This window comes from Balaenoptera acutorostrata, chromosome 7 (genome assembly GCF_949987535.1).
Source record: "Balaenoptera acutorostrata chromosome 7, mBalAcu1.1, whole genome shotgun sequence".
Taxonomy (NCBI): Eukaryota; Metazoa; Chordata; class Mammalia; order Artiodactyla; family Balaenopteridae; genus Balaenoptera; species Balaenoptera acutorostrata.
In genome coordinates, this window is record NC_080070.1 from 53,688,782 (window position 1) to 53,708,673 (window position 19,892).

At 40.1% G+C, this 19,892-nt stretch overlaps 1 protein-coding gene across 17 annotated transcripts in view; it reads left to right on the forward strand.

Annotated features, from left to right (window-relative positions):
* The first annotated feature begins 17,279 nt into the window (after nucleotides 1–17,279).
* Nucleotides 17,280–19,892, forward strand: part of ADAM22 (ADAM metallopeptidase domain 22) — a 235,815-nt gene continuing 233,202 nt past the window's right edge. For 8 of the 17 annotated variants that reach the window (XM_028163814.2, XM_028163815.2, XM_007171484.2 and 5 more), the window contains exons 1-2: nucleotides 17,281–17,643; nucleotides 18,101–18,258. In XM_028163814.2, the coding sequence (XP_028019615.1) occupies nucleotides 17,559–17,643; nucleotides 18,101–18,258 (243 nt within the window). In that variant the 5' untranslated portion in view covers nucleotides 17,281–17,558. Of the gene's footprint in view, nucleotides 17,644–18,100; nucleotides 18,259–19,892 lie in introns of all 17 variants that reach the window. The other 9 variants (XM_007171487.2, XM_007171489.2, XM_057550154.1 and 6 more) reach the window with 4 other exon arrangements.

A 19,892-nucleotide genomic window follows, 5' to 3' on the forward strand; every position in this document is an offset into this window, starting at 1 on the left:
GCCCGCCCTGCGCACGTGAGCAGAACCCTGAGGAGCCAAAACTGGTCCCGCCCCGGCCGGCCGCGCCCCCTCCCACCCGCCTCCCGATTGGCCCGCAGGAAGACCGCGGTGACCACGCAGGGCGCGCGCTTCCACCTGGCTGCCCACGAGAAACCTGGCCTCCACGCTCAACGCCGCCGCGCTCGGGATGCTGTTTACCGCCCTCCGCAAACCTTGTCCCTCTCGTTTTCCCTGGTCTGGCAGGTGTCCTTGTAAAATAAAGAGTGACGAGGGAGTGCAATGCCTTGCATGTAATGGATGCACAGAACATGGGTTATTTCTTTGTGCAGCGTTTTTCGCTGGTTGTGAGAAGGTTCTGGAACGTGTGAGGCCCACCTCCCCATAATCGCCAGCCGTGTTTTCAAATTTGGCGTTTAAAAAACTGTGACGTAAAATCAGTAGTCCTGAGTGTCTGCGTCCAGTTTGGTTGTCGCTAAAGCAACATGTTCTTCAAAGAAATTGAGTAGCGGTTTAAGCGGAAACAAGGAGAAACAATTCAGTTAAGATTTTTTTAAACCTTTGGAAATATTCTCCACGAAATCCTTTTCAAAGGTGAATTACAATGCGATTGGTAATTTGCACAGAATCTGGTTTAGTAACCTGGAAAAGAGGTAGGAAATCCATCATTATTGAGGGGTCAAACTCTGAGGCTCCCTAGAGGTCAGCTTGAGCGCCCTCTATAAATTATCTGGGAGGGAGAATGCACAAACAATAAGATGAATAATTCGTTGAACTCCAATACTTTATTTCAAAAATAGTTCCCTGGATAGTTCAGGTCCCAAAGGCAAAATATGATATAGACAGATTGCTTAGGTGCCCCCCTTCCTTATCACTGCCCTTTCTTCCCTTCTAGAGTCGGTCCTCCTACATAGGCAGTCAGGCAGGTCTCGTTCCCAACTTTGACACCCTTACTACTTTTTGTTAATTACTCTCTACCCAAAGTGTTACCTCCTAACTCAACCTTAGCCAATAAACTTTGAAGCCTCCCAGCCATATTTGCATTTTTATAGAGACGTTTTAAGGTTAAAAGGCTTTCAACAGTTGGGTCAAGGAGTGATCCTGAAATAGGGTTATTTTAGGGGAAGGAGCCCTGCTCAGTACTCTCTCCAATCACACCTATGGGCTGCTGCTGCCAGCTTTTATCTCTTTCTGAACACCTAGCCCTGCTTTTAGGCAACAGCTAAACTAACAAAGATTAAATAGCATAAAGTGCCAGGCTATGTGAGCTTATAGAAAGGTGGCAGGGGAATGGCTATGCAGGAAAGTACAAGTTAATGAATCTAGAGAGAAATAATTAAAATAGGCTTAGTGCAGCTGTGGACTCTTCCAGGAAGATTCTGGAGCAGAAAAATCTTCTGACCAAAAAAGTCAACAAAAATATTAGGAATGACAAATAAGAGTTTGGAACAAAATAGAAAATGTTATCCTAACCTTGGAGAAAACTGACAACTTTGCTAATTAGAATATTGTATATGTTTTTGACCTCTGCTTTAATTTTTTTTAAGTATAATTGAACTATAATTTATTCCCAGAGGTATCTAAATTGATCTAGGAAATATGACGGACAGAGGGACATGAAAGAGGGACACTTGCCTCGGCAAGTGTTAGACATTTTACATATTAAGTCCTCATAAAATGAGATTGGAAATATCAGCATTTTGCAGTGATGTATAAGTTAGGAATGCTTTCTTCTGCAAATGACAGAATAATCTAACAGTGGCTTAATTAAACATTGGGTTTTTGTTGTTGTTACTCTAAAGAAGTGTTGGGGTAGGTGGTTGCTGGCATTGGTTCAGGGCATTATCCCCTTAGTTTCAACAACCCCTGAAATTATATCCAAATTCAACGAAGAAAGAAAGGGGGCAACCAATATCAGCTATTCCTTTTATCAAGTACGAAAGAGTTTTCCTAGAAGCCCCTCTAAAAAATTTTCACTTATGTATCATTGACCAGAACTATGTCACATGGCCATCCCTGGTTGTACAAAGACTGGGAAAGCAAATACAGGACTAACGTTTCCCAGGGTCTATGATGGAGGTGGTCAAGAAGAGAGTTAGAAATGTGTGTTTGGTTAGTCTGCCCAGCTCACCCCTTGAACTGTTAATACCCATGCACACCCTTCTCCCCAATGTAGGCATTTTACATTAAATGTAGTCATCAGACCCCTAAGGAAGGCAACCCCAAAGTCTCAGCCAGCTATTGAAACTGGTTTGAAGTCTTCTCTGTCATTCAATTTTTTTTTTTTTTCTTTTTGGCCACGCTGCTCAGCATGCGAGAATTTAGTTCCCCGACCAGGGATTGAACCCGTGCCACCTGCAGTGGAAGTGCAGAGACCTAACCACTGGACCGCCAGGGAAGTCCCACTGTCATTCAATCTTAACGGGTTTGGCAGTTGATAGCTAAAGGACAAGAAAGTCACTTCTCCCCCATCACAAAATACCTAATATTATAGTAATGAGGATAGAATAGGATAATTACAATACAAAGGTCTCAGAAAAGGAAAGAATGGGAAATACATAGAAGACAAGAGTCCATGGCACGTACCAAATACTGCTGGGCAGGTGGTAATGACTCCCACTTCCAACAGTGGAGGAAGTTCCTTGCAGGGCCAATGAGATTAGGCAGCCTCTGATTCTGTTATCTGGAAGGATCTCCCTTACCTATCCCCTCCCAGTTCCTGGTGTACCTCTTTTGAAGAAGTTCTTATTCCAAAGCCATGTATGCCAGCATCTCGTGTGGGCTTTAGGGAAAATGTCTTTTTGGGGGGATAGGCACAACTTTCACAATCCACTCCCGGTTGGTGCAAATACAGAATCCAGGGGACAGTAAGTGTTGAAGAATCTCGAGTTTTCCAGGCAAGCTTAAGATTTTTGAGACAATATTCCCCCCAAATTTAGCAGCCTTCAAGTGTTTTTCTTTCTTTTGATCAACTTTTTTGTATGAGTGTCCACAACCAAACACCTGTTTAGACAAAATCAATTTTTCTTATTTTTATTTAACTATATTATTCATACAAAAGCACATATATAACATATATAGTTTTTTAATAATAATAATAACACCCAAGTAGTCATCAACAAGCTTAAGAAATAGATCAATACCAGTCTTTTTTTTTACTAATGTTTCCTTTCTTTTTTACAGAAAATTTATCACTAAGTCATATGTTTAATTTTGCACGTTTTTGAATTTCATAGGATTTGTTCTTCTGAAAATTGTTGTTGAAATCATCTTTGTGTTTTTGAGATTCATAAACATTGATGTCTGTATTAGATTATCCTTCATTTATGAATAGTAATTAAGCAATTATATAAAATTTACTCATCCATTCTACTGTAATGTACATTTGGGCCCTTTCCACTTTTTATAAACATTGCTATTATGAATGTCCAAAGTACATCTCTCTTGGTGCAAGTGTTTCTCTACGGGATGCTTAAAACAATTTTATGATATGTAAATTATACCTCAATAAATCTGCAAATATAAATGTATATATAGATATATATATGTATATATATACATATATATTGTCTTAAAAAGTATCTCTAGGACAATCGTTTTTGCATTTTAGTGTACATTAAAATCACCTGGAGGGCTTGTTAAACTAGATTATTGGCCCCATCCTCAGAGCCTCTGATTTAGAAAGCCTGGGGTAGGACTGAGAATTTTTATTTCTAATGCTTGTTCTGCTGGTCTGGAGACTCCTCTACGGTATCTATAGAGGTGTGGAATTGCTTAGTCATATGATATGTGAGTGCACTCCTTTCTAGATAATGTCAAATTGTTTTCCGAAGTGATTGTGCTCCAAGCAGCAGTATAAAAACATTCAGATTGCTCTATATCCTCACCAGCATTTGAAATTGTCATACTTTTTTTCATGCACACCAACATCATTGTATTAATTTGTATCTCCCCAATAATTAGCGACATTGAGCACTTCTTCATCTTTATTAAGCATTTCTATTTTCTCTTCTGTGAAATGCCTATTCACCAATTTCTCCCATTTTGATTGTTTCTTCCACTGATTTATAGAAGTTCTTTACACATTCTGTATAATAATCTTTTGTTGGTTGTACATGCTAGAAATATCTTCTCCAGGTTCTAGCATAAATGAACAAAAATTATTTAATGTTGTCAAATTTATCCATCTTTTTGATTATGGTTTGTGCTTTTTGTGTCCTCTTTCAGAAATCATTCTCTAACCAAAGGTCATAAATATAGTCTTCTACATTGTTTTCTAAAAGGTTGACATTTAGAGTGTTAATCCACCTAGAATTGACTTTCGTGTGTGGTGTAAAGTTAAGGACCTAGCAGGTATGTTTCTGCTAAATAATTTCTGCTGATTCTCATTCATGTACCATTGCTCCTTAAAAACAGTTTTTGAGGATTCTTAAAGGCCTAGTTTGAAGTTGCTTTCTTCCAGAGATGTTTTGCATTTGCTTCTGCCAGGTGCTCAGAGGAACTACTAGTCTGGAACTATTTTGTTTCTTTTCTTCTTACGAAGTTTTATAATCGAAATTTTAAAACCTGCAAAAGTAGAGAAAATAGTAAAATGGACCCGTCACCGAGCTCCAAAAATTATCAACATTTTGCCATTCTTATTGTCGGAGAGGTAACTGAAAAGAGCTAACCACCAGTTGACCCTGGAGCTGGACCCAGGCAATTGGAGGCCCCCCGCCCCCTCCCCTTGTTAGCGCAAGTTCGTGCACCTGACACACAGTGAGGCCAAACAAACGGAAATGTCAGAGTTTGGAGCAGAGAAAGGTTTACTGCAGGGCCGTGCAAGGAGACAGGTGGCTCATGCCCCTCCAAAACCTGAACTCCCTGAAGGGTTTCAGCAAAGCGTTTTTAATGGCCAGGTGGTGGTGGGGGGCAGTCTGCAGAGTATGTGATCAGCTTGTGCACAATTCTCTGATTGGCTGATGGTGAGGTAACAGGGCAGTGTCACAGGGGTTAACATTATCAATCTTTAGGTGTCAGTAGGTCTGGGGGCTACATGGTCATATGATCATCAAATAGTTAACATTTTCCACTTGGTGGGGGGTTTCCACATTTGTAAAAACAACTCAGGAATGTGCATTAGATACTGTTATCTAGGTACTTCAGAGAGGAGCTAAAGCAGAGGATATGAGGGAAGGGCCCGTCCTGGGAAGCCCCATAGGTTCCTGCTCAGTTACACCCTGTCCTTGGAATGTACAGTTCTACCCTCCTTTCCTGCAGTGGGAGCTGTTTCAAGGCTGCAGCCTTGAGAGAGTTGTTGAGACCATCTGGATAGTATATGTGACTGAACCTACTTAAGGCCTCTATGTAAACGTTAAGATTCTATAAGGCTGGTGCAGAGATCTACCTGTCTTCTGGCCACCCAAGACAAGCCTTGTAAGTAAGTTCCCTCGCTTTTTTACCTGCCACCTGCAATCTGGAGTGGTCTGCCTCATTCTTTAGTCTCTCCTTGCCCTCTGTGTATGGGGGCCAGTTTGTGAGTAAATAATTTACCTATGCTCCTCCTAATATATTTTTAAGTGTTTTAGAGCAAAATGCCAGATATCATATATTTTTACTCATAAATATTATACGTCAGCATGTATCTTTAACAAATGACCTTTTAAAAATCCACAATATCATTATGATACCTAATAAATTAAGCAATAATTCCTTGATATCATCTAATACCCAGTCCTTATTCAAATTTCCCTGATTTTTTTCTTATTAGAATCCAAGTAAGGTCTACACTTTGCAGTTGGTTTATATGTGCTTAATATATAACAAGTCTTTTGTAATCTTAAACAGTTCCCTGTTTCCCACTCTGACTTTTTGTGCCATCTATTTGTTGAAAAAAACTGGGTCATTTTTCTTGTAGAATATCTTTCTGGATTGGATTGTTTACCAAAAAGTATCATTTATTATATTCTTCTAGCCCCTATCTCCTATAAATTCATACATAAATCTGAAGACTTCACTGGGTATTAAATTCAGAAGTTCTTTTCAAAGGAGTACTTCACTGATGATGCTGTGTCCTGAATTCATGACTTTTGGGGACAGGCTTGCCTGCAAATTCCCATAAGGCCCACATAAGATGGTGCTGTATTCTTAGGAACCAGTTTCCCTCCTTTCGCCATCCCTCAACCCAGCTCAGTGCCAAGGCCATTTTCTCTGTAGTCCTCTGTGGATGAGGGGGAGATTTTGGATATACTTCATTCACCTTTACTCTGGGCCCTTTGGGGTCCCAGGTTAATGGGGAGAGGGTCTCCTATTAGACTTCTCCTCTTGGGCTTTGACCTCAGTCCCCCTCACTGAGCTAAGCCATCAAAACCAAAGTTTTGGGACTTCCCTGGTGGTCCAATGTTTGGGACTTCACCTTCCAATGTGAGGGTGAGGGTTCGAGCCCTGGTTGGGGAGCTGGGATCCCACATGCCTTGCAGCCAAAAAGCCAAGGCATGAAGCAGAGGCAGTATTGTGGCAAATTCAATCAAGATTTTAGAGATGGTCGGCATCAAAAAAAAAAAAAAAGAAAGAAAGTGACTTCTCTGGTGGCGCAGTGGTTAAGAATCCGCCTGCCAATGCAGGGGACATGGGTTCGAGCCCTGGTCTGGGAAGATCCCACATGCTGCAGAGCAACTAAGCCCGTGTGCCACAATTACTGAACAAGCCTATGCTCTAGAGCCCGTGAGCCACAACTACTGAGCCCACGTGCCACAACTAATGAAGCCTGCACGCCTAGAGCACGTGCTCTGCAACAAGAGAAGCCACCGCAATGAGAAGCCCGTGCACCGCAACAAGAGAAAGCCTGTGCATGGCAACGAAGACCCAACGCAGCCAAAAATAAATAAAATAATAATAAAAAAAGAATTGAACTGTAGGGGAAATAAATTAACTATTAAAAAAAAATCTTTAAAAAAAACAAAAAGTGCAAGTTTGCCTGGAACAGCTAAATGTTCTCAGGACTGTTTTAGTGTAGGAAACTGCTTGTTCTTCATGCATGGGCAAAACCCAGAAGGGCAAGTTAATGCCCTGGGAGCAAACTTTGACCAGTGGGGAATGTGAGCCGATAAATTTTTCCCTCTTTCTCCCCTACGATGTTTCAGAGATGTGTTTCATATGGCGCCTCAGAAGATCCCATGGGATTGAAAGATTTCCTGATCAGTAACCTGTCTTTACTCTTTTCTTTCTCTGTTTTACTTCCTTAATCTCTGGGTTCACACTCCAACGTAAAATATTCACTTTCAGGAGGACCCAGGCTAAGACAGTGTCCTAAATCTATTTTAATGTATACATTTATCCTTTTCTCCCCTTTAAATGTATTTATTGAAGACACTGGGCCCATTTGTCCTGTGTTTTTCCACATTCTGAGTTTCACTGATTACCTTCCTGTGGTTAGGCTTTATCTGTTCCTCCGTACTCTGTATTTCCCATGATCTAGAGCCTTGATCAGATTGAGGTTCAAATTTTTAGCAAGAATACCTCATAAGTGGTGGTGTATGCTTCCATGTGCAATGTACAGATGCGGTTTGGTTGTCTCTGTAACGTTAACATTGATCACTGAGTTCAGTTCTTGCCAGCCTGACCCATAATATTCCCCTTCCACTTTTCACCTAATCACTTCCTTCACTTTCTGCTTTATACATTTTGAATACTAAACTTGTTTTAAGCAATTATTAGGCAATACGAGTTTAGAATTGTTATAATTGTTACAATTGGTGCATTAAGCTATATATCCATATGAAGTAAATCCATTTCTAGTGAGTTTTTTTTTTTTTTGGTTCAAAGTCTATTTTACTTGACATTAATAAAGCTACACCAACTTTATTTTGATTGTATATCTTTTTCCATCCTTTTATTTTCAACAACAAGAAGTAGCCAACACACATGAAAAACCTGAGATTTTCCAAACATTTCTCCTAAAACTATAGCCTTGTTCCTGTTACATTTTCTTGGTCCCCAAACACAGCAGATGATAATTTGACCAATTTTTCCACTGTTATCAGCAGCCTAGGAAAGTTGTAGGTCCTCACTGCCCACTATCCTAACCCCTCTACCCAACCAATTCTGTATTTTTTTTTTTAATAAATTTATTTATTTATTTATTTATTTTTGGCTGCGTTGGGTCTTCGTTGCTTCCCACTGGCTTTCTCTAGTTGTGGTGAGTGGGGGCTACTCTTCGTTGTGGTGCGCGGCCTTCTCATTGTTGTGGCTTCTCTTGTTGCGGAGCACGGGCTCTAGGCGCGCAGGCTTCAGTAGTTGTGGCACGTGGGCTCAGTAGTTGTGGCTCGCGGGCTCTAGAGCTCAGGCTCAGTAGTTGTGGCGCATGGGCTTAGTTGCTCTGCGGCATGTGGGATCTTCCCAGGCCAGGGCTCGAACCTGTGTCCCTTGCATTGGCAGGCAGATTCTTAACCACTGCGCCACCAGGGAAGCCCCCAATTCTGTATTTTAAAGCCGCTTGCTTTTAGTACTCCATTGTGGTATTGGATTCTCTAGAGTTAGGAATGCATTTTACTAAAAATAATAGGAAACTCAACTGAAGTAGCTGAAACAAATTCAGCTGGTTCAGCAGCTAAATGATGTCATTGCTGACATCTCTGCAGTGTCTTTGGCCTTTCCTTCACCATCACACGATGGCTAATGCAGCATCAGCCCTCCTTCCTGCCATCTCTACTTATCCAACTCCCATCCTCAGGACTCAGCTCAAATTTCCCCTCCTCTGGAAAGGAGGTAACTCTGTTTCCCAGCCCTGCAGTATTAGGACCTTTAAAAACATAGAGACAGCTAAGCATATGAAAAGTTTTCACTAATGTTTAGAATTTTCAAATTTCTAGGTCCTACTGCTTGTGCTGGCAATATTTCTGGAACACCCACCTTTTCCTTCCCTTGTCCATCATACAAACTCCTCCTCACCTCTAAAATTCAGGGTAAACATTCAGTCTTCTATGATGTCTTCCTTGATTTTTTAAAACCATTTTCAAAATTGAAGTATTATTTACAATTTTTTGTTAGTTTCAGGTGTATAGCAAAGGGATTCAGTTATATATATAACTTTTCCATTGTAGGTTATTACAAGATACTAAATACAGTTCCCTGTGTTATACAGTAGGTTCATGTTGTTTAACTATTTTATACAAAGTAGTGTGTATATGTTAATCCCAAACTCCTAATTTATTCCCTCCCACCCCTCCATCCCCTTTGGTAACCATAAGTTTGTTTCCTATGTCTTTGAGTCTATTTCTGTTTTGTAAATAAGTTCATTTATATCATTTTTCTTTAGCTTCCACATAAAAGTGATATCATATGATATTTCTCTTTCTCTATCTGGCTTACTTCACTTAGTATGATAATCTCTAGATGCATCCATGTTGCTGCAAATGGCATTATTTCATTCTTTTTTACAGCTCAGTAATATTCCAGTGTGTGTGTGTGTGTGTGTGTGTGTGTGTGCGTGCGCATCTGTATACATACACCATATCTTCTTTTCTTTTTAAAAAATTTTTATTGGAGTATAGTTGATTTAAAATGTTGTGTTAGTTGCTGCTGTACAGCACAGTGAATCAGTTATACATATACATATACACTCCTTAGATTCTTTCCCCATATAGGTCATTACAGAGTATTGAGTAGAGTTCCCTGTGCTATACAGTAGGTCCTTACTAGTTATCTGCTTACATATAGTAGTGTGTATATGTCAATCTCAGTCTCCCCATTTATCCCTTCCCCCCTTCCTCCATGGTAACCATAAGTTTCCTACATCTGTGACTCTGTGTCTGTTTTGTAAATAAGTTCATTTGTATCATTTTTCAACATATAAGTGATACCATATAATATTTGTCTTTGACTTCACTTAGTATGATAATCTCTAGGTCCATCCATGTTGCTGCAAATGGCATTATTTTATTCTTTTTTATGGCTGAGTAATATTCCATTGTATATATGTACCATATCTTATTTATCCATTCATCTGTTGATGGACATTTAGGTTGCTTCCATGTCTTGGCTATTGTAAATAGTGCTGCTTTGAACGTTGGGGTGCATGTATCTTTTCAGATTAGAGTTTTCTTCTGACATATGCACAGGAATGGGATTGCTGGATCATATGGTAGTTCTATTTTCAGTTTTTTATGGAATCTCTGTACTGTTTTTCATAGTGGCTATACCAATTTACATTCCCACTGACAGTGTAGGAGAGTTCCCTTTTCTTCACACCCTCTCCAGCATTATTCTTTTGTAGACTTCTTGATGATGGCCATTCTGACTGGAGTGAGGTGATACCTTATTGTAGTTTTGATTTGCATTTCTCTAATAATTAGTGATGGTGAGCATTTCTTCATGTGCCTGTTGGCCATCTGTATGTCTTCTTTGGAGAAATGTCTACTTAGATCTTCTGCCCATTTTTTGATTGCATTATTTGTTTTTTTGATATTGAGTTGTATGAGCTGTTTGTATATTTTGGACATTAATCCCTTGTCGGTTGCATCATTTGCAAATATTTTCTCCCATTCTGTAGGTTGTCTTTTCATTTTGTTTATGGTTTCCTTTGCTGTGCAAAAGCTTTTAAGTTTAATTAGGTCCCATCTGTTTTTTGTCTGTTAGTTTTTTTTTTTAAACCTTTCTTTTTTTAAAAAAATTAATTAATTAATTAATTAATTAATTTTTGCTGTGTTGGGTCTTCATTTCTGTGCGATGGCTTTCTCTAGTTGCGGCAAGCGGGGGCCACTCTTCATCGCGGTGCGCGGGCCTCTCACTATCGCGGCCTCTCTTGTTGCAGAGCACAGGCTCCAGACGCGCAGGCTCAGTAGTTGTGGCTCACGGGCCCAGTTGCTCCGCGGCATGTAGGATCTTCCCAGACCAGGGCTCGAACCCGTGTCCCCTGCATTGGCAGGCAGATTCTCAACCACTGCACCACCAGGGAAGCCCTGTTTGTTAGTTTTTATTTTCATTACTCTAGGAGGTGGATCCAAAAAGATATTGCTGCAATTTATGTCAAAGAGTGTTGTTCTCCCTATATTTTCCTTAGGAGTTTTAGAGTATTCAGTATTACATTTAGGTCTTTAATCCATTTTGAGTTCATTTTTGTATATGGTGTTAGAGAATATTCTAATTTTATTCTTTTACATGTAGCTGTCCAGTTTTCCCAGCACCACTTATTAAAGAGACTGTCTTTTCTCCATTGTATATTCTTACTTCCTTTTTCATAGAGTTATTGATCATAGGTGCGTGGGTTTATTTCTGGGCTTTGTATCCTGTTCCACTGATCTATATGTCTGTTTTTGTGCCTGTACCATACCATTTTGATTACTGTAATCTGTAGTATAGTCTGAAGTCAGAAAGCATGATTCCTCCAGCTCCATTCTTCTTTCTCCAGATGGTTTTGGCTATTTGGGGCTTTTTGTGTTTCCATACAAATTTTTAAATTATTCATTCTAGTTCTGTGAAAAATGCCATTGGCAATTTGATAGGGGTTGCATTGAATCTGTAGATTGCCTTGGGTAGTATAGTCATTTTAATGATATTGATTCTTCCAATCCAAGAACGAGGTATGTCTTTCCACTTGTTAGTGTCATCTTCAATTTCTTTCATCAGAGTCTTATAGTTTTTGGAGTACAGGTCTTTTGCCACCTTAGGTAGGTTTATTCCTAGGTATTTTATTCTTTTTGATGTGATGGTAAATGGGATTGTTTCCTTAACTTCTCTTTTTGATATTTCATTGTTGGCATATAGAAATGCAACAGATTTTGGTATATTAATTTTGTAATCAGCAACTTTACCTATGTGCTCTGGTAGTTTTCTGGTAGCGTCTTTAGGATTTTCTATGTATAGCATCATGTCATCTGCAAACAGTGACAGTTTTACTTCTTTTCCAATTTGGATTCCTTTTATTTCTTTTTCTCCTCTGATTGCTGTGGCTAGGGCTTCCAAAACTATGTTGAATAAAAGTGGTGAGAGTGGGTATACTTGTCTTATTCCTGATCTTAGAGAAAATGCTTTCAGCTTTTCACCTTTGAGTATGGTGTTAGCTGTGGGTTTGTCATATATGGCCTTTATTATGTTGAGGTAGATTCCTTCTATGCCTACTTTCTGAAGAGTTTTTATCATAAATGGGTGTTGAATTTTGTCAAAAGCTTTTCCTGCATCTATTGAGATGATCATATGGTTTTTATTGTTCAATTTGTTAATGTGGTGTATCACACTGATTGATTTGCAGATATTGAAAAATCCTTGCATCCCTGGGATAAATCCCACTTGATCATGATGTATGACCCTTTTAATGTGTTGTTGGATCCTGTTTGCTAGTATTTTGTTCAGGATTTTTGCATCTATGTTCATCAGTGATATTGGCCTGTAACTTTCTTTTTTTTGTGGTATCTTTGTCCGGTTTTGGTATCAGGGTGATGGTGGCCACATAGAGTGAGTTTGGAAGTGTTCCTTCCTCTGCAATTTTTTTGGAATAGTTTTAGAAGAATAGGTGTTAACTCTTTTCTAAGTGTGTGGTAGAATTCACCTGAGAAGCCACTTGGTCCTGGACTTTTATTTATTGGGAGTTTTTAAATTACTGATTCAATTTCAGTACTGGTAATTGGTTTATTCATATTTTCTATTTCTTCCTGGTTCAGTGTTGGGAGATTGTACCTTTCTAAAAATTTGTCCATTTCTTCTAGGTTGCCCATTTTATTGGCATATAGTTGCTTGTAGTAGTCTCATGATCATTTGTATTTCTGTGGTGTCGGCTGTAACTTCTCCTTTTTCATTTCAGATTTTATTGATTTGGGCCCTCTCCCTCTTTTTCTTGATAAGTCTGGCTAAGGGTTTATCAATTTTGTTTACCTTTTCAAAGAACCAGCTTTTAGTTTCATTGATCTTTTCTTTCTTTTTTTTTTTTTTTTAAGTCTCTATTTCATTTAATTCTGCTCTGATCTTTATGATTTCTTTCCTTCTACTAACTTTGGGTTTTGTTTGTCCTTCTTTCTCTAGTTGCTTTAGGCATAAAGTTAGGTTATTTACCTGAGATTTTTCTTGTTTCCTGAGGTAGTCTTGTATTGCTATAAACTTCCCTCTTAGAACTGCTTTTTGTGCACCCACAGATTTTGGATCATCGTGTTTTCATTTTCATTGTCTTTAGGTATTTTTTGATTTCCTCTTTGATTTGTATCTGCGGCCACAGTAGAGTCACAGACTGGTCTACCCATGAGTTATTGGATCCCACTGACCTCTGATCTTCTGAACCAGCTCCCTGGAGCAGGGTGCTTATAACCTCTTATAACAAGGAGGCAAGTGGAAAGCAGCCTTCCAGACAAGTCTCAATCAGTATCAACATATTGCAATGTTATTTGGGTTGTAAAATACCTTTACTTCTTTAAGTATTTTATGGCCTGCATCTTGGAGGACTTCATACTGACAAGATTGTTGCGTACCTAACACTGCACTCTTTTCAAGCTGACATCTTATGGGTTTCTGATGGCTTATGGCAGCATCACCTGCAAGCCAAACCTGATACAAAATCAAATACAAAAATCAATTTCATTTCTTTACATTAATAATTAACTCTCAGAAAGAGAAATGGAGAAAACAATCCCACTTACTATTGCATCGAAAAGAATAAAATAACTAGGAATAAGTTTAACCAAGGAGGTAAAAAACGTGTACACTGAAAACTATAAAACATTGATGGAAGAAATCAAAGAAGACACTAGTAAATGGAAAGGTATCCTTTGTTCATGGATTGGAAGAATTAATATTGTTAAAATGTCCATACTACAGATTCAATGCAATCTGTATCAAAATTCCAAAGACATTTTTCACAGAAATAAACAAAAAAAATCCTAAAACTTGTATGGGACCACAAAAAGCCCAAATAGCCAAAGCAATACGGAGAAAGAAAAACAAGGCTGGAGGCATCATACTTCCTGATTTTAAACTATATTACAAAGCAATAGTAATCAAAACAGTATAGTATTGGCATAAAAACAGACACATCGATCAAAGGAACAGAATAGAGAGCCCAGAAATAAACCCATGCATATATGGTCAATTAATTTACAACAAAGGAGCCAAGAATATACAATAGAGAAAGGACAGTCTCTTCAGTAAATGGTGTTGGGAAAACTGGACAGCCACATGCAAAAGAATGATACTAGACCCCTATTTTATACCATATACAAAAATCAATTTAAAATGGCTTAAAGACTTAATGTAAGACCGGAAACTCATAACACTTAAGCCTAAGACCTGAAACTAGGAAACATATGGGATAAGCTCCTTAATATTGGTCTTGGTGATGACTTTTTGGAATTGACACCAAAAGCAAAGGCAACAAAAACAAAAATAAATAAGTGGGACACATTAAACTAAAAAGCTTCTGTACAGAAAAGGAACCCATCAACAAAACGAAAAGTCAGCCTTCTGAATGGGAGAAAATATTTGTAAATCATGTATCTGATAAGGGATTAATATCCAAAATATATAAAGAACTCATACAATGCAATAGCAAAAAAACAAAATAAAACACAAAAAATAACAAAAAAACCCCACAAAACAAACAAAAATAAAAAACCCCAAATAATCCAATTAAAAATGGGCAGAGGAACTAAACAGACATTTTTGCAAAGAAGACATACTTTTTTTGGCTCTGTGAATGAAACCTTAATAATGTATAGCAGAAACCAGACAGACTTATTCTCATATGAAAACAAAGATTTCCTATATTACGTCTTATTTATATTTGCATACTGAAGAGGTAAAATGTCTAAATGGCTATTTTATAGTCCTTTCTAATAAAATGTACAAAAACAAACAGAAGTAGTGAGGATGTCTTTTGGGGGCCTTGATGGTGACATGAGAATGGGCTTGGACTTGATCTGTGAATCCAAAATCCAGAGGTGCAGGTAGCCTTATGAATCAGGGTTAGCCTCAGGGGGTCAAAAACTATGGCTTTAGTTTCTCCCCAAACCTGTAACTCCTAACTCTTGGTGTTAAGAGTGGTGGGGCTGGAGTGGGAGCTTCCCCCCAAACTGCTGCAGCCCCATGTTCATTGCAGCATATTCACACTATCCAAGATGTGGAAACAACTGAAATGTCCATCAACAAATGAATGGATAAAGGAAAAGTGGTGTGTGTATATATATTGGGTTGGCCAAAAAGTTCATTCAGTTAGGGAATACGTTGTTCAAGAAAGTTCTTAATGAAAATGAAAAATGTGTCTTTTATTTTTACTTAAAACTGAACGAACTTTTTGGCCAAGCCCATATATATATATATATATATATATATATATATATATGGGTGTGTGTGTATATATGTATATCTACACACACACACACACACACACACACACACACACACACTGGAATATTATTCAGCCATAAGAAAGAAGGAAATCCTGCTACTTGTGACAACATGGATGGACCTGAAGATATTATAAGTAAAATAAGTCAGACAAAGACATACTGCATGATATCACTTATATGTGGAATAAAAAAAAAGTAAAACTGATAGAAATAGAGAGTAGAAACGTGGGTACCAGAGGCTGGGAATGGGGGAAACAGAGGTTGGTAAAAGCATGCCAACTTTCAGCTATAAGACGAATAATATCTGAGATCTAATATAAAAAATGGTGACTACAGTTGATAACACCGGTATTAAATAGAGATTTGCTAAGCATAGAACTTAAATGTTCTCATCAAAAAAAGAGAAATATGTGAGGTGAGAAATGTGTTAATGAACTAGCTGGTGGGAATAAAATGAAAGAAGAAAAACAGCAAAAATCCCACAAATATGTAGATATATATATGAAATAGGAAAGATGTTGCCAGAAATGCACTACCTTCCAAGAGATTCAAAGGAGATTCTGTCCCCATAGGATGGGATGCTTTGTTTTGAAGTGCTACTGAGACAAGCTTATTCCCACTCCTCTGCCTCCATAACACACTGCTTGGGAAACTGTAGCTTAGTGCCAGAGGAATCTTCTCACTTACCTTGCCTCTCAGGAGGTCCATTCTGTCCCAGGGAGGTGGAATGGTTTAAAGGCATGTATTTATTACATTTAAAAAATGTGCAAACCCTGTGAACCAAGCAATTTCTTGTTTTGGTATCTGCCTTAGAGAAGTGCTCACAACACATGCGCAGGGAGGCATTGTTTATAACAGCAAAAGATTTAAATTTAAAAATTGTGGGGTATACTTAGAGAAGCACAACAGTTACAAAACCTGTAAAATTAATTCTCTGAACTGAGAGAACTGGGGTAAGAATTTGGGTCCATAATGCAGGGAATGAAGGTAAAGGGCTTTTTCAGGCCCTTGGGTTCTAGTTTTATTTTACTGTAACTATTATGGAATCTTCTGCATCAAGGTCTAAAGTGCACTATTGAAATTTCGTAGTCCTTATTCAGGCTTCAGTTGCATGTCATATATAGAATTCCTAAGGGTCTCATTAGTTGAAGATTTGGGGGAAATTTTTTGAAGCGACAATAAGCTCAGTGAGATGTGGTTACTGAAATATGATAGATTTTTCTCTTAGGCAAGAATTTAGGACAACAGAAAAAAGAGTCCCTCTCTACTGTTTGCTTGGGAAACCATGTCTAAGTCGTATTTAATGCTGGATAACACACTTGGGCTGGGACACTGACACTCTGGAGAGTATTTTCAAATCACCATGATGGTGAGTGGACTTGAAACCATGTCAATAGAGGCAGGGAGTAAAAAAAAAATTCTTCCAGGGAAGGAGGAAAACATCTCTGTACTGTACAAAACGGTATTCACTCAGTATATCTGACAGCAGTTGCCTCATACCCGTGTGCTTCACTGTTGTGTCCCTTGCTCTTGTCAACCGCCATGCACACAGTAGGTACTCAAACAATGTTTGTTGAATGATTAACTTACCATGTACTCTTGAGGGTATGATTGCCTGGTAATAATTTAAAGTAACTACTAAATCTGCAGGAAACATTATTACAGTTCTTTGGGGACGCAGTGCCTGAATCCCGGCTCCCGCGTCGGCGCATTCGGGCATGCTCGGTGCCGGGATGCCTTGCCAGCGATGACCTTTCTTTCTTTCGACCTTTTCCTCCCTCCCGTCTCCAGTCTGTAGATGACCCTGTGGTCACGAGGTCGCGACAGTCCGCGCCGTCTTGGAGACGAGCGGGAAGTGGAGGGAGAACTACATTTCCCAGCTGACTCTCGTGCGCGCGCCCCTGCCCGCGCGCGGGGGGAGAGTTCACCCGGCGCTCGCTCCCCGCCGAGTTCTCGTCGCCCGCCGGAGCCTCTGCCAGGGGATGAGGTGGGTGGCGCTAGAAACCACTTAGCTACAGCCAACCGCCCAATGCAGCACTCGCTCGCTCCCCCCGCCAGCGGAAGCGCCCGCGGAGCACAATGCAGCACTGAGGCAGCGCCGCGGTGGAGGCTGCAGCGCCGCGGTCGCCGCAGCACCGGCCGGGGCTGGGAGGGGGCGGCCCAGGCGAGCCGGGGCCGCGGGGCGCGGGATCCGGACGCGGCTGCCCGGGCATGAGGAGCTGAGCGTCTCGGGCGAGGAGGGCTGACGGCTGCACCATGCAGGCGGCGGCGGCTGTATCCGTGCCCTTCTTACTGCTCTGCGCCCTGGGGACCTGTCCCCCGGCGGGCTGCGGCCGGGCAGGTAAGTTCGCCGCCCTCTGTGGCTCCGGGACGTACCATTTTCCGGGCATCTTTGCAGCCCTCAAGCGCATTTGTAAAGAGGCATCCCCATTTCCCGAGTGCGCAGGGAGATTTTTTTGTTTTTTTAGAAGGGTGGAGAGAAGTGAAGCAAAAATACAGTGTGGATGCATTAGAAGCTTTAGGTCAAATGCCTGTTTTTCTTCTGAAGTAGAAGAGGAATGCGGAGGATGGGAGAGGGGTGCCCTGCTTCTGGGCCCCGATCCTGGATGCTCTCAGATTAGCTGGTCCAAGGCTCTGCGTCTTGTGTCTCTGCATCCTTACCAGATGGGGTCCGGGAGGGAGGGGGAGGTGGGATCTTCATAAGGGAGACGTTGGACCGCAGGATGGACGAGTGTGGGTCAGGGTCATTATTTTCGCCTTTTCTCCCCAATTCCTCCTTCCCCCTTTCCTGCCTGGAGGAGACGCCTCGTTGACGGAGCTGGAGAGGAGGAAGGAAAACCGCTTCCTGGAGCGCCAGAGCATCGTGCCACTCCGGCTCATCTACAGCTCGGGCGAAGACGAAACTGGGCACGACGCGCTCGATACGCGGGTGCGGGGCGACCCCGGCGGCGGGCAGGTGAGAGGCGTGGTGCTGGGGGTGGTCCTCCGCGCGGCCCGGCCCACCCCGACCCCGCGTTTGCTCTCCGTTGCCCTGGAGATGCAGTGTCTTGGGTGAAACCGGTGCAATTCTAATGCGAGTCATGCGTGGCGCTCCCTGTGCAAAAAAGAAGAGAAAGGGGCGACAAACCCCAAAAGAGCCACAGGCCGGGGGCTTTGCTGGAGAGGAGTTTGTACGGGTTGCCTCTGGCAGTTGTGCGGCAACCTGAGCGAAGGGGCGGAGACCCTCTCACCTCTGCCAGGCAAAAGCCATGCGTAGGCAAGAAGGGATATAATATTTGAGCAGGATTTGCATCATCATTATTGTTGTTGTGGTTATTTTAATTTTCAAAGGGAAGACTTTATGTGATTTAAGCCAAGATTGGTACTGTAGGAAAATTGGAAAAACAAGCCTAGACATCCCTAACTAAACTCAAACCTTAAGATTAAGCTGAACTGCAAGGTTCTCAGCTCACTCAATTTGTGGACATCAGAGATGTACCCATTCACCTCCACCTTCCAGAAAAGGTGTCCGGCTCCCCCCTTTCTTCATTGGTAGCAGTCCTCTTGGTGTAATTAGGGCCCTGTTGCTTATTGGGCATTTATAAAGTATGTTTTTAAATAAAAATTGAACTACCATTTACCCATATTTAGGTCAATATCACACATCCACAGATATACTTGAAAATTATTTTGAATTTACTGGTTAATTTAAGTAAATATTTTGGGGCTATGTAAGCATTTTTTGTATTTACATGTATCAACCTGGCAACCAGTTCACCCACCTGTAAGTACATATTAAGGCAGAACTTGTTCATGTAGTTGAAAATTTTACACACTTCACTGAAGCAAAGGCAGGCTGAACATTTTCACATGTATAAATATATTCTTAATATTTTAAGATGTATCTTGATGATGTGATACTCAGTAATTTATCTGTAAGTGTAAAATAGGTAAAAATAGAAAAATACTACTTAAATCTGTATTTGTAGCCAAGTACTTAGTTCTGTTAACATTTTAACATGATAGAAATTAATTTAAAGGGCTATAGTAATATCCATTAGTTACATTATTAGAGTAGAAAATCTAATATGCCAAGCATTAATGAAGAATCCCATCATTTGAATTGTTTGGTAAATACCTATTTTATTTATTTTTTATTTGAATTTTATTTATTTATTTGAATTAATGTTTGGTAAATACCTTTTCCATTTTGACTTTTTTCCATAGTAAAACTGAAGAAGCATAGGACACTGTCTTATTTTTCAATACATTAGAATTATTTCTGTAGAGGAATATTCTCACGCTCAGTTACAACTTTTTTTTTTTTTTTTAAGTTTTTAAAGCCATGTTTATTGAAGTTGAATTTACATTCAGTAAAACTCACTCCAAAATGTGACCAAGGCAATCAGCACCATAATCAAAGTGTAGAGCAGTTCTTCAACACCCACCCCACCCCCGACCAAAACCTATGCAGCAAACTCCTCCCTGCTCCTTAGGAATCCACTGATCTGTTGTCTGTCAAAGGGGTCAAATTTAATCATCAAAATAATCTATTATAGGAAAAACTGTAAACACAAAAAAACAAGTTTTTAAAAGGATACTTTGAAACAT